The 25,360-nt window shown below is 42.5% G+C and overlaps 1 protein-coding gene across 3 annotated transcripts in view; it reads left to right on the top strand.

The window, feature by feature from the left end:
* VPS53 (VPS53 subunit of GARP complex) overlaps window positions 1–25,360 on the top strand; it is a 342,581-nt gene that overhangs the window by 27,042 nt on the left and 290,179 nt on the right. For 2 of the 3 annotated variants that reach the window (XM_073574523.1, XM_073574541.1), the window contains exons 3-4: window positions 289–338; window positions 8,785–8,851. The exons of the other annotated variant lie outside the window; for it this stretch is intronic. In XM_073574523.1, coding sequence (XP_073430624.1) covers window positions 289–338; window positions 8,785–8,851 — 117 coding nt within the window. The remainder of the gene's footprint in view (window positions 1–288; window positions 339–8,784; window positions 8,852–25,360) is intronic. 3 annotated transcript variants of the gene reach the window in all.

The following is a 25,360-nucleotide window of genomic DNA, read 5'->3' as shown; positions in this document are numbered from 1 at the left end:
GGACTATCTTACTGACAGATTCCCTTTAACTTCTTCACAGAATTGGAAATAGAAGCTACAATCTGTCCAATTTTATGTGTCCCTTATGTGTCCCTTAACAGCAGGAGATGATGCCACCCTATAACCATTAAGATCTTCTCAAACATATGTAATGATATAATGACCATGAACAGTTTTTATTGGTTTTAGCACAAATTAGTTTATTCGTTTATAAAAATCCTTCCAAGCTGTAAGACTACTCACATCTTTTTGTGTCTAATTTTTGGTAATGTTTCTTTTTTTTTGCAGTCCTTATCAAATATTGATGATGTTGTGAACAGAATCCGTCTAAAAATAAGGTAACAGATTTATTATTACAGAAACATTAAACACATCCAATTGTGGAAATTATTACTATTCCAAAGTCTGTTGATAAAATGTACTTTGTTCATAGGAAAACCCCTTTAATATTTTCTGCCATTTTATGAGGTATCTACGAACACAACAGACCTTTCCCTTTGTCTAAACAGAAGAATCACATTTTGATTAAAAATCCTATTTATCGAAATATTACCATTGTCTGAAGTAGCCAGTTGGGTTCTGAGTCTCATTTTTCAGTATTTAACCCCTTTCTGCCATATGATGTACTATCCTGTCCATGTGCCCTGGGACTTAATTCCCAAGGACGGGATAGTACGTCATTGCCGATCAGCGGTGCTCACGGGGGGGAGCGCCGCTGATTGCGTCCGGGTTGTCAGCTGATTACCACAGCTGACACCCGGCACTATGTGCCAGGGGCAGTCATGGACCGCCCCCGGCACATTAACACCTGGCACACTGTGATCAAACATGATCGCAGTGTACCCGGGGCATAGTGAAGAATCGCGCAGGGAGGGGGCTCTCGCTCTGCACCGAGGGTCTCCTCCCTGCAGGCCCCCGGATCCAATATGGCCGCGGGGGGCCTTCGGGGCAGGTGCTGAGAAAGCCTCTGCAGTGCCTTGTCAGATCAGATCAGCGCTCTGACACTTTATAGTAATGTCCCACATTGGGACAATATAATAAAGTGTAAAAAAGGAAAAAAAAAAATCATGTATAAAAATAATTTATAACAAATTCCTAAATAAATAAAAATTCCCTAATAAATTATTTTTTTCTAAATAAAAATACACATATTTAGTATCAATGCGTCCGTAATGACCCGCCCTACAAAACTGTTCTACTAGTGAACCCCTTAAAAAAAGGCAAAAAACAATGCTTTATCATCATACCGCCGAACAAAAAGTGCAATAACACGCAATCAAAAAGACGTATATAAACATGGTACCACTGAAAATGTCATCTTGTCCCGCAAAAAATGAGCCTCCATACAGCGTCATGAGCAAAAACATAAAAAGTTATAGCTCGCAGAATAAAGCAATGCAAAAATAATTTAAATTTTTTTATTGTATAAAAGCGCCAAAACATAAAAAAATTATATAAATGCGGTATTGCTGTAATCATACTGACCCGAAGAATAAAACAGCTTTATCAATTTTACCACATGCGGAACGGTGTAAACGCACCCCCCCCCCCCCCCCCAAAAGAAATTCATTAAATGCTGGTTTTTGTTCACTCTGCATCCCAAAAATCGGAATGAAAAGCGATCAAAAAATGTCACGTGCCCGAAAATGGTACCAATCAAAACGTCAACTCGTCCGGCAAAAAATAAGACCTCACATGACTCTCTGGGTCAAAATATGGAAAAATTATAGCTCTCAAAATGTGGTGATAGCATGTGACAGCTGCCAAACATAAAAACCCGCCATAAATAGTAAATCAAACCCCTCTTTATTACCGCCTTAGTTAGGGAAAAATAATAAAATTAAAAAAGGATTTATTTCCATTTTCCCATTAGGGTTAGAGCTGAGATAAGGGATAGGGGTGTGTTGGGGTTAGGGTTGGAGTTAGAATTGGGGGGTTTCCACAGTTTAGGCACATCAGGGGCTCTCCAAACGCTACATGACACCCGTAGACCATTCCATCAAAGTCTTCATTCCAAAACGTTACTACTTCCCTTCCGAGCCTCGACGTGTGCCCATACAGTAGTTTTCTCCCACATATGGGATATTAGCGTACTCAGGACAAATTGGACAACTTTTGGGGTCCAATTTCTCCTGTTACCCTTGGGAAAATAAAAAAATTGGACTAAAAGATCATGTTTGTGGAAAAAATGATTTTTTATTTTTATGGCTCTACGTTATAAACTTCTGTGAAGCACTTGGGGGTTTAAAGTGCTCACCACTCATCTAGATAAGTTCCTTGGGGGGGTCTAGTTTCCAAAACTGTGTGCCTAAACAGTGGAAACCCCCCACAAATGACATCAGGGGCTCTCCAAACGCTACATGGCGTCCGATCTCAATTCCAGCCGAAAAATGCAAATGGTGCTGCTTCCCTTCAGAGCTCGGCCATGCGCCCAAATAGTCGTTTACCCCCACGTATGGGGTATCAGCGTACTCAGGATAAATTGCAAAATAACTTTTGGGGTCCTGTTGCCCTTGGTAAAATAAAAATTGGGGGTGAAAAGATCATTTTTGTGGAAAAAATATGATTTTTTAATTGTACAGCTGTACGTTAAAAACTTATGTGAAGCCCTTGGGGGTTCAAAGTTCTCACCACATATCTAGATAAGTTCCTTGGGGGGGTCTAGTTTCCAAAATGGTGTCACTTGTGGGGGGTTTCCACTGTTTAGGCACATCAGGGGCTCTCCAAACGTGACATGGCGTCCGATCTCCATTCCAGCCAATTTTGCGTTGAAAAAGTCAAACGGCGCTCCTTCCCTTTCGAGCTCTGCCATGCGCCGGAACAGTTGTTCCCCCCCACATATCATTTTTTTAGGGACCACATCTAAAAACTGCACCCCTCAAGGTGCTCAAAACCACATTCAAGAAGTTAAATGAACATTTAACCTTTTTTCCCACACACAATTGCGCAATCTAACCTGAGTACGCTGATACCTGTATCAGCGTACTCAGGTTAGATTGCGCAATTTTGTGTGGGAAAAAAGGTTAAATGTTCATTTTTTTTAAACATTCACCTGAAGGATTAATAAACTTCTTGAATGTGGTTTTGAGCACCTTGAGGGGTGCAGTTTTTAGAATGGTGTCACTTTTGGGTATTTTCTATCATATAGACCCCTCAAAGTGACTTCAAATGTGATGTGGTCCCTAAAAAAATGGTGGTGTAAAAATGAGAAATCGCTGGTCAATTTTTAACCCTTATAGCTTCCTAAAAAAGAAATTGTTCTAAAATTGTGCTGATGTAAAGTAAACATGTGGGAAATGTTACTTAAGTTTTGTGTACGCCATAGCTCTGTGATTTAAGGGCATAAAAATTCAAAGTTGGAAAATTGCGAAATTTTCTAAATTTCCGTTTTTTTTCACAAATAAATGCAAGTTATATGAATGAAATTTTACCACTAACATGACGTACAATATTTCATGAGAAAACCGTGTCAGAATCCCCGGGATCCATGGAAGTGTTCCAGAGTTATTACCTCATAAAGGGACAGTTGTCAGAATTGTAAAAATTGTCCCGGTCATTAACGTGCAAACCACCCTGGGAGTAATGGTGTTAAAAGAAACAATTTGATTGATTTTGGATTACCCCTACCCTGGTGTTAATAGCTTGAAACCCTGACCCTAGGATTATTTTGGTATAATTTTTCTATCATTGACTTTAATCGGGGGTAGAGTTTGCATAAAAATCTTTGTGTAAAACCTACAGGAGCAATATGTGGCTTATAATAAAAGCAGTTGTTGTTTTTCATGTGAAGGGAACCTGCCTACTGTTTAATTTGAAGACATAATTATATAGTTCGTGTTGTAAACTGCTGTGTATGGTGTTTATTTTACTATTTTGAGAAAACGATGCTTGACTTTGGCTTTCTTTATACAGTAGGGAAAAATAGTATTTAGTCAGCCACCAATTGCGTTATTTTGCAAATTATGGTGGAAAATAAGTATTTGGTCACCTAAAAACATGCAAGATTTCTGGCTCTCACAGACCTGTAACTTCTTTAAGAGGCTCCTCTGTCCTCCACTCAATACCTGTGGCAATGTCACCTGTTTGAACTTATCAGTATAAAAGACACCTGTCCACAACCTCAAACAGTCATACTCCAAATTCTACTATGGTGAAGACCAAAGAGCTGTCGAAGGACACTAGAAACAAAATTGTAGCCCTGCACCAGGCTGGGAAGACTGAATCTGTAATAGGCAAGCAGCTTGGTGTGATGAAATGAACTGTGGGAGCAATAATAAGAAAATGGCAGATATACAAGACCACTGATAATCTCCCTTGATTTGGGGCTCCACGCAAGATTTCACCCCGTGGGGTCAAAATGATCACAAGAACGGTGAGCAAAAATCCCACAACTACACTGGGGGACCTAGTGATGACCTGCATAGAGCTGGGACCACCGTAACAAAGGCTACCATCAGTAACACACTACGCCGCCAGGGACTCAGATCCTGCAATGCCAGACTTGTCCCCCCTGCTTAAGCCAGTACATGTCCAGGTCCGTGTGAAGTTTGCTAGAGAGCATTTGGATTATCCAGAAGAGTATTGGTAGAACGTCATATGGTCTGATGAAACCAAAGTAGAACTGTTTGGTAGAAACAAAACTCGTCATGTTTGGAGGAGACAATGCTGAGTTGCATACAAAGAACACCTTACCTACTGTGAAGCATGGGGTTGGCAACATCATGCTTTGGGGCTGTTTCTCTGCAAAGGGACCAGGACGACTGATCCGTGTACATGAAAGAATGAATGGGGCCATGTATCGTGAGATTTTGAGTGCAAACCTCCTTCCATCAGCAAGGGCATTGAAGATAAAACGTGGATAGGTCTTTCATCATAATAATGATCCTAAGCATACCGCCAGGACAACGAAGAAGTGACTTCGAAAGTAGCATATGAAGGTCCTGGAGTGGCATAGCCAGTCTCCAGATCTCAACCCCATAGAAAACCTTTGGAGGGATTTGAAAGTCCGTAATGCCCAGCGAAAGGCCCAAAGCATCACTGCTCTAGAGGAGATTTGCATGGAGGAATGGGCCAACATATCACCAACAGCGTATGCCAACCTTGTGAAGACTTACGGAAAACATTTGACCTCTGTCATTGCCAACAAAGGATATATAACAAAATATTGAGATGAACTTTTGTTATTGACCAAATACTTATTTTCCACCGTCTTGTTACAGATTCTCTCATCTTTTGACATCACAGATTTGGCCCTATCCTGGTTCTTGTCGTATCTAACTGACCGAGCATTCAGTGTCTCCCTCTCCCATACCACCTCCTCACCTCGCGACCTGTCTGTTGGTATTCCTCAAGGCTCAGTTCTAGGACCCCTACTCTTCTCTATCTACACCTTCGGCCTAGGACAGCTCATAGAATCCCACGGTTTGCAGTATCATCTCTACGCCGATGACATGCAGATCTACCTATCTGGGCCTGACAACAACACCTTGCTGAATAAAATCCCACAATGTCTGTCCTCTATTTCATCTTTCTTTTCTGCTCGCTTTCTAAAACTGAACATGGACGAAACAGAATTCATCATCTTTCCCCCATCTCACTTAACCCCTTCACCAGACCTAACCATCAATGTCAATGGCTGCTCCCTTTCCCCAGTCCCGCATGCTAGGTGCCTTGGGGGATCCTCGACTCTGCCCTCTCTTTCAAGCCACATATCCAAACCTTTGCCTCCTCCTGCTGACTCCAACTCAAAAATATTTCCCGGATCCGTATATTCCTTGACCAAGATACTGCAAGAACGCATGTGCATGCCGTCATCATCTCCCGCCTCGACTATTGGAACCTCCTATTCTTGGGCGTCCCCTCTAGCACTCTTGCACCACTCCAATCTATCCTAACCTCTGCAGCGCGACTAATCCACCTGTCTCCCCATTATTCCTCAGCCTCTCCTCTGCCAAGCCCTTCACTGGCTTCCTGTTGTCCAGAGGCTCCAGTTCAAAACCCTAACTATGACATACAGAGCAATCCACAACCTGTCTCCTACATACATCTGTGACATGGTCTCCCGGTACTTACCTACACGCAACCTTCGATGCTCTCAAGATCTTCTCTACTAACCTCTTATCTCTTCTTTCCACAACTGAATGCAAGACTATTCCCGTGCTTCCCCCATACTCTGTAACTCTCTTCTCCAACACATCAGATATTTGCCTACTACGGAGACTTTCAAAGGGAACCTGAAGACCCACCTCTTCCGACAAGCTACAACCTGCAGTGATCTTGAGTCTACTGAACTGCTGCATGACCAGCTCTACCCTCTCCTAGTGTATCCTCAACCATCCCCTGTAGACTGTGAGCCCTCGTGGGCAGGGTCCTCTCTCCTGTTGTATTTGTGTGTGCCTTGTATTTCTCATGTTTATTGTACTTGTCTATGTATGCCCTTTTTTCACATGTAAAGTGCCATGGAATAAATGGCACTATAAAAATGAACAATAATAATAGTTTGAAAAATAAATCTTGCCAAATCAGACAAGGTGATTTTCTGGATTTGTTTTCTCATTTTGACTTTCATAGTTGTGGTCTACCTATGATGTCAATTACAGGCCTCTCTCATCTTTTTAAGTGTGGGAACTTGCACAATTGGGGACTGACTAAATATTTTTTTCCCAATGTATGTAAGGAGCATACTAATACCGTAGTAATGGAGGCGGTACTGGAGCTGGGCAGTGTTCTCGCTCCAGCCATACCTGTTCTGTTTTAATTGACATCCCACTTTCAGCAGTGACTGCTGACGTCAATCACACGGTGTTGTCAATCAATAAAAAATTAACATGCTAAGAGCTTGAACAGAATTGCTCCTCATTCTTTCAGCACTATAACTCCTGGTAAGCTCTGTACACATGGACTGTATGCATTTTAAATTCAAGATAAAACAAACTTATCAAGTAATTATCATGCTGTCTGTTTATTCTGTGGTGACAGGTTCTTTTTAAGATAGAATCTGTCAGAAAGATTTGACCCCTCCCTCAAAATATTTATGCATGTAGCTATTTGAAAGGGAAGTCAAACTGTACTGATGCACAAGTACAGCAATACCATTCAGTTCCTTTGTCTCTAAGAAATCAGTGTTTTAATTGATATGCTAATAAGGCTGAAGATCTAAAAACTGTCACTCCACCTCTATTCTCTGCCCTGCCCAACCTCATCATTCTTGAGTGACCACTCCTTTGCTTAAAGTTGCTCAACTTAGAGACCAGTCAAGCAGGAGGAGGCAGCCTCTCTTGGTGGGGAATAGAGCTGGAATGTCACAGGCTTCAGAGCTACAGTTTCATTTACATATCAATTGAAATGCTGATTTCTCAATAATGGAGGAAGGGACTGGCTATGTAATGGAATAGTGCTGGACTTTGTCTTTCGAAAGCACTGTATGTAAATATAAATAATTTGGAATGTGAAATCCTGCTGACAGATTCCCTTTAAAGAAAACAAACAGATGATTGGATTTAAATTTGAAAAATGTCTGTGTCCACTTTTCAAGGGAAAGTGTAGGGTCACTGAAGTCCCAGAAATATCTCCCAATACAGTTTATTTCCCCCGTATTTTTGATAACCAGCCAGGCAAAATTGATAGCTGCGGGCTGCAACCCTCAGTTGTCAACATCAGGAAGGCTGGCTATCAAGAAAAGAGGGATCCCCACTCCATCTTTTTTTATTATTTAAATAATTAAAAAAAAAAAAAAGCCTGGTATTCTCAGGCTGGTAAGGGGCATGGATATTGTAGCCCGCAGCTGCCCCAGAAAAGGCGCATAGATTACATGTGGCAATTCTGGCGCTTTGCCTGGATTTACCACTTGCCCTGTGGCGGTGACAAATGGGGTTGATGTCACCTTTGAATTGTCCGGAGACATTAAGCTTACAGCTTACAAATGGAGAGGTGTCTGGAAGACACCTATCCATTACTAATCCTATAGTTATATGGTAAATTAACACATAGGCAGATTTAAATAAAAAAAAAACACACTTTTACTTTTTTATATAAAAACAGTTATTCTCACCTAAAGCCCATTGCACTGAAGCCATAGTCTCCTGTAAAAAAACAAATAAAAATAACCATTTCTATCATCTGTCCATCATTCTGTCCCACGCCGTAATCGTAATCCATGTCTATGATAAACAGATTTCAACCTGGACGGCGCCAAGATGTGGCCGTCCAGGCTGAAAACCACTAGAGAATGAGCTGCTGCGAGCCCAGCATTAGTGACTAGCGGTGACATCATCGAGGTTACCACCGGTCACTGACCTGCGATGACCTCAGTGAGATCACTGCTTGTGAGTTAAAGTCTCATGGTGCAGCTCTGAGCTCAGAGAGTTCAACGCAGTTCACCGTAAGAAGAAATTTCTGATGTCACAGCAGTTCAAACGCGTTGACAATAAACCTACATTTTTACCTTACTACTGGTTTGTCGTGACTCCAGAGGGCCTTCATTTTGAAATATTTTATGGAAGCTGCTGCATTTGGAATCCAGGCATTTTAGGTATTGTCTCACACAATCCTACAAGGTGTTTTTTTAATATATGTTACCATAGTTAAGGGCACAATGGGCATGCCACAGACATTTTGTCATTAGTGGTTTTGAAGGTTTTGTTCTTTTGAGTGTTTCGAAAGCTAATGTCTCAATTCTGTCTTAATATATATTCTTAGAAATGAAGCTTAATGGCTTTTGGAAGAACAAGTAAGTAACACTATAATGTAGTAGTATGACAAATATGTTTTTTTTTTGTGTTCCAGACGTCTGGATGACAGTATAAGAACTGTAGTGCGAGGTCAAACAAATGTTGGTCAGGATGGGAGACAGGTATGCATTAATTCTAAATTTTCCTATTTTTTTCCTGTTTTGAAGAATCCTTCTGTATGCGCCAACAATCTTTGTGAAATGACTCTGGAAAGATTCATAAGACATTGTTTTTACTGTGCAGTTTTCAGGATCTTGCTTTTTCTACAGTGACCCTGGGCCCTGCAATAGTGACCCTGTGGCTACTTGGAAACCAGTTAAGGGAAGGGAAACCCACCTAATCAGTAGAGGGACTTTCTCTTCAGTTCTTCTGACACTTATTTTTTTTTTTTTTTTTTTTAATCTCGGGTCTTCCAGGTAGGCTCTTCTTGAGGAATCTTGTTGGCTAGTGCAATACTTTATTAGGGTTATGTTCACACTGTTCCAGAAAAGCATGCAGCAATTATTTCACATCTATAAGCCCCAATTCACCTTATCGAGATCACAAGTGTTTGCTTTTATGTATGTTTTTTTCTGATGTATCAAATAGTGCAGAAAAGATGTAGTATACTTATTTTTTTCAATGTGAGTTTATGGACAACGAATTCTACTCTACCAACAAAGTAGCATCTGTCAGGTATTCTTTGTGAAGGACCTTCCGAGGTATTCTTTGTGAAGGACCTACAGACGTATATCACCGATAGTCAAGTACAGTATGCATGTAACCCTATGTATTTTGTTGATTGTGTGTCTCTTATTGTGAATCTGTCACCAGGTTTTTGCTACCTAATCTGTAAGCAGCATAATGTAGGTGCAGAGACCTTGATTCCAATGGTGTGTGTGACTACCGGTCTGCTTATGGTAGATTTTATAAAATTATTGTTTTATCAGCATTAAGTTATCACTAGAAGACTGGTATTCCTGCAGCCAAGTAATCCAGGCACACTCAACAATTATTCACCTTCACCTTCTTTCTGCCTATTCACAGTGTACATAGAAATCTGCCAATCATTGGTGTGGATGAGGTTATACAGAGCTTTGCGTTCATTGAACTGGTAGATGTGCAGTGGAGAACACAGATTTTAAGTAAGGTGATACATCGCTTGGATCAGGGTCTCCACCCCTTTAATATGTGTTACCTGTATTGATCTCCCCTCCTGTAGGTGTAAGGGTTAAATGTATTGCCATTGTGTGCCATAGACACCCAAGCCTGTCCCCCTAATGCTTTGACAAAGGAAGGTGATTTTTCTCTGACCCCTGCAAGGCCTTCTTTCCTGGAGAGTTGGCATAGATTGAGGTGCGCCACTTTTCAGCGAGAGCTTGTAATGGCCCTCATACCTGTGCCCAGCCTGTGGAGTAGATAGAGAGCAGTAGGCGCTATGTGGGCTGAGATGTATGGGAGAGCACAACGGGAGCTCGTGGTGATGCAGGGAGAAGAGGAGGGAACTTCCGGTTCAGGTGAATGGCGGTCAGGAAGTGCGCCATAGCTGGGGAGCGCATTACTATGAGGGCGTGTTGTAAACAACCTTGTAGTAACCATGGATCGTGTTGTACCAGAAACACGGGATTTTTAGTCTTAGCAGTGCATGCGCAGTCTACTGGCGGGCCAGCTCTGGTAGACATTTGGTATTTTTTCATGTGTCACCTATAATTACACTGTGGGCCGTATTGGCCCCCGGGCTACAGTCTGACATCTACGCATTAGAGCCATGAATGCTTCTTTTAATAAACCGCCCTGTGACACCCCACTACTACTATGTGCTGATTTCTCTTATAAGATTGGCACGGTATTTTGAAGTATAATGATAACAAGCTCTTGCAACCATTCATGTCAGTTTATTTTGGCCATTCCTGTTCTTGTAGTTTGTACTAAAAATTGTTAAGACCAAAATAAAATCTGAAGGCTGATGACCTCCTTTCATGTGTGGAAATGGCTTAGGCTGGGTGTGAAAATTCCTGTGCAGGGAGCAGCAGATTTCCTTGAAAGCTTTGGCACTTCAATTATTTCACGTATACAGGAGACAGTTGTTGTTTTTTTTTTATTGTTGGTTGTATTATATTCCGTAGTTAAAAATGAAATAAACCTATTAATATATACTTATTACGGTATGTTTCCATATTTTCTTTAAGTTCTGTCAGTGAGTCATCATTTATAATAATTGGTCATGTCTTGCAGTAGTATAGCTCCTAGATATGGATAATACTAGCAGTCCTTACTGCTGGATTCCTACTTCACCACCGTTATCCCTGTTTTACCTCTGTAGGGAAAGATAGTGGTCAGTCCATGCATAGTCGTCTTCTGGGCCTCCATGAGGTATAGTATGCACCAAGCAGGAATCCCAAAGAGAGCAGCGAAAGATATATACAGTATAATTTGTTTATGTTGCTATTTTATTAAATATATTTTTACACATATTTTACATTTGTTTTAAAGGACCTAAATACATTTTTTTCAAATTTAATGGGAATACGTTTTTAGTGTAAAAAAATCTCAAAAGACGACAGTCAGAAAATAGTGTATTGTTTGAACCAATTTTTCCAAAGCATTGGCAATATAAAAATAAATATAAGGTTTTAATATGTTTATTTCTTTTGATATCAATTTCCAAGTCACTATTCATACTGTCTGACCATTGGGGTTCACAATAGATGGAGATTTACTGTTCTGTACACATCACTTCTCAACTGTCATGTCATTATCGCTGGCAGGATTACGATAGGTAACACATTGATTGCACAGATGGAATAGAGAACGTAGGATAATGGTAATAGTCACAGCTCACCCCCTCCACTCTCCTGTATAATCATCTCTGTCCCGATTTCTTTCAAAATTTGTTTCTGTCTCCTTTGTCCATGTGGCTGTGGTGTAAAAAGTATGAATAATAATCATGTACAGAAAATAAAATACAAATAAAATATTTAGAATTTTTATATTTTTTTTTTAAATGGTTTATCCGGGACTATTTATGTATTTTTTTTCTAGGGTCTAAGAACTTACAGGCAGGTAGTTGCTAACTAATTGTATGTTGTGCCCGGCTCCGAACCCTTACAGCTTAGGATGGTGATGGACCGCTCCTCTTGGCGATTCTGATGCTTCCAGTGACGTCACGTCGACAGAGCAGTCGTTACTCTTGCTCTGTTGGCTGGATGTGGCTGCCGATGTCATGCTGATTGACAGCTGCCTTCCCTCTGCAATAACTGCACCGAGCCAGCTGTTAATCAGCATGACAGCAGTAGTCTTGTGCCGTGGACAGCAACCCAGAAGAGGCAGAGCTACTCTGATGTGACGCAGCAGAATCACAGGCAGGAGCGGCTGTTAGGCTACTTTCACACATCAGGTTTTCGGCGTCAGGCGCGATCCGGCGTCGTGCCGGAACGCCGGATCCGGCAAATGTTTCGTAAAACCGGATGTGACAGATCCGTTTTTCTGCCGGATCCGTCTTTTTCTTGACATACAAAACCGGATCCGTCTCATCCGGTTCATCCGTTTTTCTATCCGTTTTTCGACGGATTACGCCGGATCCGGTTTTTAAAATTGACCCTTGTGGCCTTCCGAACGGGATTGGCTACTGGAAAACTATATATAGCATGTTCCTACAGCCCTTCTTTGACAGGTTGTAGAGGAGAAAGTGCAGGTTGGAGAGAAGAGCAAGTTACTGGCGAAGATGGATGTTGTCATTGGAAATATTTTGAAGAATTTGGCGGATTTTACAGCGGAGGCAAATGGTTTGAGGGTGATTGTTCTGGAGAAGGAGAGAGCGAGACAGCAGCGCATCAGGCATCGTAGACGACGTTTGTGGATCCACCCCATCACAGCCAAGAGAATGACGCGTGGGGTCTATTCTACACTATGCATGGACCTTCGACGAAACCCGGATAAATTTTTTGGATATGTTAGGATGAAAATGGAGAATTTTGATTACTTGGTGGAGCGCATTGCACACCTCATAAGAAAAGCGGACACCTATTGCCGCTTCTCTGTTTCACCCGCAGAGCGTCTGATGGTGACTTTAAGGTAAGCCACATTTATTGGATATGATCGCATCAGAGCACACTTTCACTGCAATCTTGTTGGTGGTAGTTTGTATCTCCAAGTGTTATAGCTCAGTTTTGGTATGTAATGCTGTGATTTAAAACTAATTTATTGTTTTTTAATTCCCCACAGATTTCTTGCAACTGGAGAATCCCTTTCGTCACTGCATTTCCAGTACAGACTCGGGATTTCCACCATATCTGGAATTGTGAAGTACACATGCCGTGCACTGTGGGACTCCTTAGCTGAAGAGTTTTTACCAGAGCCCACAACAGAGAGGTGGATTGAAATTGCTGACAAGTTTCAACAGATATGTCAGTTTCCAAACTGCTTGGGCGCTGTGGACGGGAAACATATCCGCATTGTAAAGCCAGCTGGATCGGGATCGGAATATTTCAATTACAAGAAATATTTTTCAATTGTCCTTATGGCCATCGCTGACGCGGAATACAAATTTATTGCGGTTGATATTGGGGCCTATGGCCGCTCCAATGACTCTCAAGTTTTCAAACTGTCTGCCATGGGGCGTAAACTGTATGGAAACACCTTCCAGTTCCCACCACCTAGACCGCTGCCGCAAACATCTGGTCCACCTATGCCATTTGTCTGTGTAGGGGATGAAGCCTTCCAGCTGTCAGAACACCTTTTGAAACCGTACTCTAGCAGAGGATTGACAAGACCAAAACGCATTTTTAATTACCGCCTCACAAGAGCAAGAAGAATGGTTGAATGTACCTTTGGTATTCTGACAGCCAAATGGCGGGTCCTATTGACTGCGATCAACCTCAAGACAGAAACTGTGGACGAGGTGATCAAAGCGTGCGTGGTACTCCACAATTTTGTTATCTGCAAGGAACCCATTTCCATTGAGGACACCTCTGAAGAAACCACCTTGCAAGATTATCATGACATTACCACTAGAAGTTCTGTGACGGTTTCAGTAATGAGGGACAATTTTGCACTATACTTTGTCACCTCAAGGCAGAGTACACTGGCAGGATGACAGTGTGAAAGATTTGTGCCCAACCAAACTTGTGTACCTTCTGTACCAACAGTATATACCTTTGCCAACCAAAGTTGGCTATCTTGTCATGGTCTTACTATTTTTACCTTTAGGCCACAGGTGTGTACCTGGTTGTGTTTTATGCAAAGTATTTCACCTTTTAACAAAAGTTGTGTACATTGTTAGGAAATCACCAACAATAAACACAACTTTTTATTTGAAATACTTTGCTTCAAACACAACCAGGAACACAACTGTGGCAAAAAGCTAAAATTTACCCACAGTTATATACCTAGTTTTGAATACCATTTCACCTTTTAAATACCCTGTATTTAACCTTTTTCGCCGCAGAAAGAAATGACAGACAACCAGTGTAAAATAATTTAACTTTTATTTAAAAATGTTTTTTTTAGTAAACTTTTTAAAAATTTTAATAAACTTGTTTAATAAAACTTTGAAACTATAAAACTGAAACCATAAAACTGGTCATTTTTATTTAAATACACACATTATAAATCTGTGTAGTGTGTGGTGGAAATACTGCTGTAGGGGCTGCGGGACACTTCGACACTGGGAGTGTGGAGAGAGGACTGGGATCGTGGTGGGGAAGGAACAGTTAGAGGTGAAGGTGTGGAAAAAAACTACAGAATGGGTGGACATGTGGGAAGCAGAAGAGGTGGTGGGTGGTGGAGTGGAGGGTTGGGCAGGGACTGTAGGAGCAGATGATGTTGATGGCAAGTTGTATGGGGAAGGAGTTTGGTACGGGGCAGGTTGCTGGAAGTGGGGAGATGTCTGGTACGGGGCAGGTTGCTGGAAGTGGGGAGATGTCTGGTACTGGGGAGGTTGCTGGTACTGGGGAGTTTGCAGGTACTGTGGAGGTTGCAGGTACTGGGGAGGTTGCTGGTACTGGGGAGGTTGCTGGTGCTGGGGAGGTTGCTGGTGCTGGGGAGGTTGCTGGTGCTGGGGAGGTTGCTGGTGCTGGGGAGGTTGCTGGTGCTGGGGAGGTTGCTGGTGCTGGGGAGGTTGCTGGTGCTGGGGAGGTTGCTGGTGCTGGGGAGGTTGCTGGGGAGGTGGATGGTGCTGGGGAGGTGGATGGTGCTGGGGAGGTGGATGGTGCTGGGGAGGTGGATGGTATGTAATAGGAGGGGGAGGATGGAAAGTGGCTGGAGGTGGATGGTATGTAATAGGAGGGGGAGGATGGAAAGTGGCTGGAGGGGGTGTAGATGTAATAGGAGGGGGAGGATGGAAAGTGGCTGGAGGGGGTGTAGATGTAATAGGAGGGGGAGGATGGAAAGTGGCTGGAGGAGGTGCAGGTGGAGGAACTACTGTGGTGGGAGGAGGAGGTTGGGAGGTAACTTGCTGGAGAGCAGCGTGGCATGAATGCATTACATGCATCTGTTGGGCAGGAGAGAGCGTTTCCATGCGCTCCACAACAGACCTGAAAAAGGTGTGGTTTGGCGAAGATCTTGCTTCTGAATGCATGGTTTGCAGAAGTGTCTTCACCTCCAGAATGCTGGAGTTGATCTGCTGATAGCCTGCGGAGATTTGCTCTGACAAGACTTTTAGACAGTTCTGGAAAGATGCATTCAGATGCAAGAACTCTGGCGCATAACTCTTTTCCTGACCCCTCTGCCGCTGTCGCCCAGTACCCGCAGGTGTACTAGAGGTGGCAGGGGCAGAAGGGTGGGGTAAAGGGAAAGCGATCTCCTCACCAGCAGCTTCATGTAATGTAGGCGGCCACGATGCTCCTGTGCTGGTGGATGGGACAGATGGGTCGAATGTGTGGGAAGGCTGGGAAGGTGCAGATGTACCGGGGCGGTCGAAGTGTCCCTCGGTGCCGGTCTCCTCAGGGATCGCCTCAGAAGGGTCCAATCGTGCAGGCTCCCGAGTGCTGCTCACCGTGCTGTGGAATAAAGAGAAAAAAAAACAATTAAAATACTGACATGGTATGGCCCTGGCTGAAAAAAATTTTTACATCTAACATTTTTTTTCACATGTGGTGTGTAATATTTACCTTCTGGTGACCATTGTTTCCCGGAGGAACGACAGGGCTTCTGCGTACTTGTACTTGCTCCTGCGTCCTCCAGATCCACTCGGGGCCCGCATCTCTTTATTGAACTCCTTCTTGAAACGATCCCTCACAGACCGCCACCGATTCACAATTCTGTTCCCTGAAACGAGAAAGGAGTGGTTAGAATACAACATCAGTGTTTCCCAAACTCCAGTCCTCATGGTCCCCAGGGGTCATGTTTTCAGGATTTCCATAGTAAATAGAAATCCTGAACACATGATCCGTGGGGACCACGAGGACTGGAGTTCGGGAAACACTGGTTTACATCAAGCAACCGGTACTATATATACTTACGCTCTGTAATCTGGGCCCGAACATCGAGGTCCTCCCAGCGGCCCACAAGGAGCGAACAGATTTCCTCCCAGAGTCGTCGGGTAACGATAAGGTCAGCGTGGCGGCGGTCAGCCATATTCCAGAGCGGCTCCCTTTCTCTGACGAGATCGATGAGGTGGTCCACATCGAGTCCTCCATCCTCACCGTCAGAGTCGGGAGCACGCTGTGAAGGCTGTTAAAGAAAAAGACAAAAATAACATAATGCCTCCACATAAGAAATGAAATAAAAAGTGCAAAAAAACAAAGCAAAAATATTTATACTTACACGCTGGTGACCGCAGCGTTGCTGTCGCAGACGACCCTGGGAGGCACTGCGAGGACCTCTTGGCCGAGCACCAGATTGGGAAGACTAGAGAAGAAAACAAAAAATGTTATGTCTTTGGGTGTAGGCATTTGTTTGCTGTGTGTGGTCTGCAGAACATTGTTTTCTATGTGTTGTGTGTAGTGTGATGTTGTGTTTTTGCGTTTGATGCAAAAAACTTACCAATTGTGAGCCCACTCCAGGTGTCTGTCCACCCCTTCCTTCTTCTTCTGGGAGCTCCTCTTCATCTTGTGATTCCTGTTTTGAAATAAAAGGCAATGAATAGACATATATTACAGAGAAGATGTATTTTGGAAATAAAAACTTACCGTCAAACGCTGACGATGCGAGGGAGGGCTCCCAGAAGATGATGTGCTGTCTTCCTGGTGGCCACACTCCATGCCTGTGAGTGGTGTTCCAGCTGCTGCCATTGCTGCTGCTGCTGCTGCTGCATCTATTGGGCGGCTGTTGAATAAAGAGAAACAAAGGGCCAATGAATATCTTGATATTCAATAGCCCTAGTTTGGAGGAATGGGTGATTTGATAATTACCGTCTCTCATCTGCTGCTGGCCTCCCCTCCTCAGCATGTTCTATTTGCTGCTCCATTTGGAGTGGTGGTGGTGCTGATGGTGCTGCAGTGGTCTCCTGCCTTCTCCTGCTTCGCTTGGTTGCTTTCTTGGGTGGCATGTTGGGTGTGGCTGTGGGTCCCACTGTCTTGCTTTTATATATGTCTTGTGGGCAGAGCTACTGAGCATGCTCAGACCAAAAAACCGGATCCGGCCGCCGGATGCGGCGCTCATAGGCTTTCATTGTGTGAAAAAGCCGGACGCGCCGGATCCGGCGTGTCCGGCTTTTTCGCCGTAGACAAAAAAAGGTTACAGTAGCCGTTTTTTCCAGACGCCGGATCGCGACACATTGCCGGATCCGGCGAAAACCGGATGAAACGCATGGCCATCCGGCGCGATCCGGCGCAAATGCAAGTCAATGGGGGGGAAACCGGATCCGGCATTGCATTTCGCCGGATCCGGTTTCTGTCAAAAGCGCCGGATCGCGCCTGACGCCGAAAACCTGATGTGTGAAAGAGGCCTTAGCAACTTCCTGCCTGTCGGTTCTTGGCCCAGTAGGAAAAAGTAAAGCACCTTCAGATACAATTTTAAAACCTTAAAGAGGTTATCTGTCATCCTGGCTCTGGGTTTTACTTACCTGGTAATATTTTAGACTGGAGTAAGAGAAAAATTACATCATTGTTTTGGTTGCACAACTTATGAGATTTGTCACCTTGTAACCCTAACATTAGGCTTTGTCACTTTAGAACCCAAAGAATATACGTGGCTGAACTCAATATGTATTGTATTGTCTTATACACTTTGGGGTATCTGAATTTCACCTTCTGCCTCAAAATAGGTTTAGTCTGTGCCTCTATCCCTTACTTGTGCTCTACGGCAATTTGGCCGGCCAGCTTTTAATAAACTCAGCCAATGCATAGAGACCTGCTTTCTAGTAAAAAAAAAAAATGTACAAACGACTAAAGTAGTAAGAAAAACTTGTTAGAAAATTACCGTAAATACGGTATATAAGCTGCTACTTGCAATAGGCTTTGAGTTTTAGGCTTGAAAAATTCAGACAGAAAATTTGCAGTGTGAAATAGAATAAAGGTTGTAGTTGTAAAGATATAGCGGCACATTTATCAATACTGCCTAACATTACAAACGTATATAGTCTTAAATCCACCTTTTTTATCAAAGATATTCATGCTATTTACTGTAAAGCTGGCGTATACTAACACTATCTAGGTTACGTTTAAGCCACCTATTAGTTGGACTTACGGTACTTTGCAGTTTTGCACCAAAATTGCGGAGCATGCTAGGTCACTCTTTTTTTTTTTTTCCTACCAGGCCATGCCCCTTTCAACAAAGTCAAACCCCTATTTAGACAAGGTGATGAATGTGTCTAAAATCTAATAAGTATGGTGTAAGTCATAAAAAACAATGTGTTTTTTTTCTGTTTTGTTTTTTTTTTGGAGTTGGGTTCAGGGAGGGGGCTAAAATTGCACCAGAAGTCTGATGCATTCAGCACAATAAATGTCCCCTTTATATGTGTTATAGAATTAATTTTTTGAACTTGTAAAAAAAAACAAAAAACCCTAAAAGTAGGTGATCTTGTATATCTGCATAGCATTGACTGTAATTAAATCCTAAGAGCGCATACTTTCCGAGCTGGAGATTACATTCCAGAGCTAATAATTTGGGCAGATGTGGTTTATTCTATAAAGTGGAGAGCAGTTTAGGAAGGGAATGAATGTTTCTGTGATAGATTTGTGCAGATCTTGAGATTATGGTATATTAAGCCTTTATTGTGGATCTATTTAGCACAGACTAATGGAAATAACACACTCCATTATCAGGCTTGACCACCTAGAAAGTTATTTTTCCCCCACCAAAACACTAGTAAATATACAACCTTGAGTTTTCCTTGCCTTTTCTTTTCAGATGTTTCCTATGTATAAGTCTTTCTGGTAAAGTACATCTGGGTAGTTATACTGTGATAAATTCCCCCTGTGCATTGGTGATAGTTTCTGTAAAAAAAATATATAAATAAATAAATATATATATATATATATATATATATATATATATATATATATATATATATAAAAAAAATATTTATTAGTGGAAATGTGCATAAGTGTATTGAGTATGGGGAGGTTCTGTTAGGAACTCTTATCTGTGAGGCAAAGTACCAAGTAATTCTCTACAAGGGGCTTTGATTCTGGCCTTGGGGTAGGCATTGAATTAGATGGCTAGCCATCTCTATGGCTTCTATGTAAAACTACATTTTCCCTGCAGGGCCACATCTAATGAAATGATTGCCTGGCTGCGGCATTCCCTGGCAAAATCAATGGTTTGCTTGAAACAGAACCCAGTTTTTTCCCTTATGATATTAAGGGCCCAATTCATCAAAGCTTTGATGTCAGAATTGTGGCATAAAATCTTTGAAAAATTGCACAATTTATGTGCAACTTGGAGTTGCACCTAAATTTTGTGAATTTTGGCGTCTTCACACCAGTTCTTCGTTCCGCGGAAATATGAGGGACTAGGGTGCGGCGGGGTGTGATGCCACAGCTCATCTAAGGCCTGTTTCACACTTAAGTTTTTTTGTGTCAGTTAAAATCCGCCAAAATGGCGGAAAGCGGATCCGTTGCTAACTGATGTGAACCGATGCCAACCGATGCCACCGGACCGTTTTTATGACGGATCTGATGAATGAAGGAATTTTAAAGGAACCGCAGCCCAGGAAGGAGAGAGAGAGAGAGAATTCTTTCTGTCCACCAGAAAGGTTAAATTTCCGGCTGACTTCATTCCTCCGGGCATGTGCTCTATAAAATGCGGATCCTGCAGCAAAAGAAACGTTGCATGGTCCGTCCAGGCATGTCGGCGGATGCAAAAAAAATTGACGGATCCGCAAAAAAAGGATCACCGTCAAGATCCGCCGGTAATGCAAATCAATGGGGAAAAAAACGGATCCGCCAAAAAAAATGGCGGATCTGTTTTTTTTGCAAAACGGCGGATTTTGACTGATGGTCAAAAACGGAAGTGTGAAACAGGCCTAATTCATGACGAGCTTTGGTGTTCCCTGCTTGAGAAATCTCAGTCCAGTGCCTGACTGTAGTGAGACTTCTGATGAAGCGCACAAGGGTCCACGCCACTCGTTTGATTCTTCAGATTCATGAAGAGGCATGCACCTTTTCACAAATTACGAGTGTCTGCCTCCAGCTCGCCCTCTCATCAATACCACCGTGAACAACTCTGGTCTTGATGAATCAGACCCTTAGTTCTTATTTCTACAAACATTCAAAGATATAATTTCTATAAATAAATTTTACCATATTTTTTGCTTATCGAAGACATTAACCGTAACATTTGGATTCTGTGTGAAAAGTAAAAAAATTAAAAACAAATGAATGTGAAGTTTTTGAAAATTCTAGTTGCGCTTTAGTGTTCCTGTTGCTTATTTTGAAGAACTGCAATTTTTGCTTAACTTTGTTCCTGAAATCCACATCTCTATTAAAGCAGATCTTTATTAACCTAGCAATTGATAGAATTGCCACTAAAAGGTACATTAATTGGGAACAAGTTCCTAGGAATGTTTCCCGATAATCAATAATCTAAACCGGCTGCCACTTTTATAGAGCGAGAGCCTATTGTGCCCTAGACAATAACACGGAAGACCATGATAGAAGAGAACCTATGCTACATTATACAATAATAATGACTGCAAATATTTCAATTTTATTGACGGATAAAGCATAAAAACAATTTAAAAAGCAGAGATGTCAAGCAAACCGTACAAATAACAACAAACACTGTGCAGGAGTTTGATCAAGGGTGGGTTCTTAATACTATTCACCAGGGTTCCCCAACTCAAGGCCCACCAACAGATCATATTTTCAGGATTTCCTTTGTATTGCACAGGTGAAGCAATTATCACCTGAGCAATACTAAGGAAATCCTGAAAACATGATCTGTTGGTGGACCTTGAGGACTGGAGTTTGGGAACCCTGCCATACACCATATCATGCCGTCCTAATTGAACCTATATAATGGGCCGGCCAAGAAATATGGACCGTATAAATAAGGTTATCACATCATAATAGTACAACTATAGATGATCAGACTGGCCTTCATTATTATAATAAGGCAAAAATTGTGACAAACATTTCAAATTGTAAAGACAAAAAACCATTAAGGTGCAAGTTGCAAAAAAGTGCTGCTAAATGGCTGAATCATAAAACCCAGAGCAGCTTATGTCATGCTGGAAGGTGCTAGAGCCGTCCCCAGGTATGTGTTGCAGAGAAGGCAGCCATGGTATATTGAATAAAGATTTATGTATAGTAATTCAGAACCACTATTCTGCAGACAGACCTGGCGAATAAGTAATAGCCCTATGGAGAGATAACTATTTTATAAAGCGAATCACAGTACAAAGGCAGATAATACATACTTCCAGCTCACACTGTATAAACATAAAATAGTACAATGAACAAAATTACCCAAACTCAAGACCACATCAGCGTTACCCCTTAATGCGCGTTTTGGCTATTCTTCCTCAGAAGTGGTGCATTGTATAGAGCGAGGCCGCTCCCTCTTGTCGTCCACGCCTACTTGGCCGTACATGTCACTAGACCGGGCTCGGCCTTGCTCAGTGCAATTGTATGTAGGCCACGCCCACAGGCCAGGAGTATGTATAATTCAAACACACCCTCTGGTCCTGTGTCTGAAACCGGCGAATCCCCACAGCGCCCAGAGAGTGACTGCAGACTTATTGATTTTGACCTGACAGCCCCATTAACTTTCACTCACTTTCCACTCAGGTTGCAAATTGAGCATAAGTCACACCCATAAAGCGCACAACTCGGATGCACAACATGCTACCATCACTTAACAAACAAAATGGGGTGATGAGTCTTCAAAATACCGACTGATATTGGACAGTCAATAGGCCAAGCATTCTCAGAAATTCTATGGATTTTTCAGGTGATACAATATCCAAAGGGGATATAAAAAACTGACGCGTTTCGAGCGGTACACCGCTCTTATTCATAGCATAGTAAAAGATATCACATCAGTATACTTTAAATAGATTGAAAGGACAGTCACAAGCAAGAATATAATAAACCTGGGATTTATACCGTTCGAAACTCGCTTGTGATTAGTCCTTTCTATCTATTTAATGTGTGCTGTGATTTTTTTTTTTTTTTTTTACTCTGGTACTAGCTTGGCCCATGCGAAATCTTCGTACATTGGGCATTGGGGGCGCAGGCAATTTCAGAAAAAACAAGCTGGTCAAATGTAAATGTATTTCATGAGCTGATGAACACAGACAGGTATTTTATATATGTAGATTGGTAATACAATAAATTGTTTTGATAAGTAGAGGCCAAAAAATGTTTTCCGGTTGAGGTGCCACCTGCAGGTCATTGTCTTTTTGCAGGTTTATGAAAATGAATGTTTAAACTGTATTTAGTGCTAAAATCGTGAAAATGTGGTTTGTTTGGCTGTTTTCTTGCTAAAGGGAGCAAGTTTACCTTTCAAATGGTATATTGTGTGTGTGTGTGGGGCGAATTAATCAGCGAAAAAGCAGTGCATGTTTACGAATGTGTTTGCATATACGACTCACCATTTGTGTGTGGGGCGAAGTAATCACTGAAAAAGCAGTGCATGTTTACAAATGTGTTGGTAGTGTGCTTTGGGGTACTGTGGTGCCACCTGCAGTTCATTTTTCCTTATTCCAGGTTTATGAAAATGAATGTTTAAACTGTATTTTGTGATCAAATCGTGGATGTGTGGTTTGTTTGGCTATTTTCTTGCTGAAGGCAAGTTTACCTTTCAAATGGAGTATCATTTGTGTGTGTGGGTGCTGTATGAATGGGGATACAAAGGAATCACGAAAAAACAGTGTTTAGAAATAATAATAGATTAGATGATTGAGCGGTGTACAGTTCGAAAGGTGTCAGTGTTTTTATATTCTCCTGTATGAGTTTTGTCATTTTTTAATGGATCTTCAGTAAAATATTTTTTTTATTCTCTACGGATGGATGGGCAGAATTTTTTTCTGCTGTCCGTTATCGCCACAAACTGCCAGCTGAATACTGCATCTGCCGTGTTGGATTATTTCAAGCGGATATCCCTGTTTGCAATGTTGGTGGGCTTCCCCCCTGTAATGATAAGACGAATATGCTCACATTCAAGGTACCTTTTTAGGACTTTTCACACACTGAGCACTGCAACATCCATTAGGTCTGTGCAACCCAAGCTGTGGGTTTTCAACCCCCCCTCCTTCCTCCAACACCCCCCTGTCACAGCTGCAAGCTTCTTCTCCCTAGCTCCCTTCCCTGCATGTAACACAAAACCTCTCCTACCCCTCCCTCAGGAATGTGGTAATTAGCAGAAGTCAGTTCTTTGTGTAAAAACATGTGCTCTGTGCCTAAGGTATATTGATTTAAGATCTAACTATTAGGGCATATCTTGACCCCAGTTGGTGTTACAAGTAAGAAAGTTACATATTTGGGATGTGCTTCGATAGAGCCACCTTCCCTGTAGTTTTCTAGACTCCAGCATCAGCGGAATCCAAGAAATGGATTCCTACTCAGTTGAGCCATCCCAGTACTCCAAGTTTGGACTTAAATGAATGCCGTCATGCTGAGTAAGATGATACTCTGTTCATCGCCATACGAGGTTCCCTCCCAGAATTATGTAATTCAGAAGTTTTTGTAGCAAAGTGTTCCCTCTGGCATGAAGAGGAGTGCTTCCATAACACTCAGCCCCTTTAGTGATGTCACTACCAGGGGGTATATAATTGTGGGGGCTCTCTTCCCAGGGATCTCTTGCCTTGGAAGCCTGTTACAGAAAGGATATGTGATACACTGCGATATATCGCCCCTCCCCACCCACATGCTCTGCCTGAGATGACTTAAAGGGAATCTGTCACCCCATTTTCGACCTATAAGCTGCGGCCACCGCCATCAGGGGCTTATCTACAGCATTCTGTAATACTGTAGATAAGCCCCTGATGTAACCTGAAAAGTAAGAAAAACAAGTTAGATTATACTCACTGGGGGGTGGGTGTTGCGGTCCGGTCCGGCGCCTCCCATCTTCTAGAGATGACGTTCTCCTCCTTTACTCTGCCCTCAACAGAGGGCAGAAGCCGCAGCAGAAGAAAGTACTGCAGTGCGCAGGCATCGGGAAAGGTCAGTGAGGTCCGGCGCCTGCACACTGCAGTACTCTGCTCTGCCCTCAATAGGGCAGATATAGTATGCCTGCGCAGGAGCCGCGGCAGAAGTAAGAAGGAGGACGTCATCTCTAGAAGATGGGAGGCGCCAGACCGGATCGCGACATCTATCGGACCGGATCCCAGGGTGAGTATAGTCTAACTTTTTTTTTTTTTCTTTCAGGTTACATCGGGGGCTTATCTACAGCATTACAGAATGCTATAAATAAACCCCTGATTGCGGTGGCCGCATCTTATAGGTCGAAAATGGGGTGACAGATTCCCTTTAAGCAATTTTAAGTGCTCCTTCTTTTAATCCCTGTTATTTTGTAATTGTCTGTACATACTTCAATTGTCTCCCTTTGTAATATCCTTTATATCTTTTGTAAACACTGCTTACCTTTTTGGAGTAAAATATATAAAATTACTAGTTTAGTTTCTCTGTGCTTTATAACGTATCTTCATGACCTCTGAAGTGAATCGCGCTACTAAATTGGGTTGGCTTCAGACACCTTATTAAGAAATCAGAGCTGGTGGCAGCGAAGTGTGTTCTGGGCTAGTTGGTCAAAGCTGGCAGTGACGGAATGGGTTTTATAAGCATATTGCCTGGCTGCGGCTAGGAGCATTCATAATTCCCTCGCTGCAGTGTGCCTAATAGTCGGTACACATCCAGGCGGCCCGTCCGGCGACTAATTATCCTAGCTGCAGTTCCCTGACTGACCAGAGGGTAAGGGGGGCGCCGGAGAGCTGCGAGTTCCAAACCGGAACTGGAAAGCAGGATATACATAAATCCCTGCAGTTGGTGACATATTGGTGGCAGCGGTGGGATAACTAAAATAAGCCCCCCAGCGTTAGAGACACAGAATTATATATTTTCATCACATTTGGTGGCAGAGGTGGGATAACTAAAATAAGTCCCCTGCGGTAGAGACACAGAATTATATATTTTCATCACACGATCCTTCCTTTGTTTTTTCAAGGTCCAAACGTATTAGGCTATGTGCATACGTTGCGGATTTTGTTGCGGATCCGTAGCGTTTTTTCCTTGCAGATTTGCACCAAATCCGCCAAGGGTAGCTCAAGC

The sequence above is a fragment of the Dendrobates tinctorius genome, unplaced genomic scaffold (genome assembly GCF_039654945.1).
Source record: "Dendrobates tinctorius isolate UK_male_01 unplaced genomic scaffold, ASM3965494v1 ptg000007l, whole genome shotgun sequence".
Lineage (NCBI taxonomy): Eukaryota > Metazoa > Chordata > Amphibia > Anura > Dendrobatidae > Dendrobates > Dendrobates tinctorius.
The sequence above is the reverse complement of the archived record's forward strand: the minus strand, read 5'-3'. Positions and strand labels throughout refer to the sequence as shown.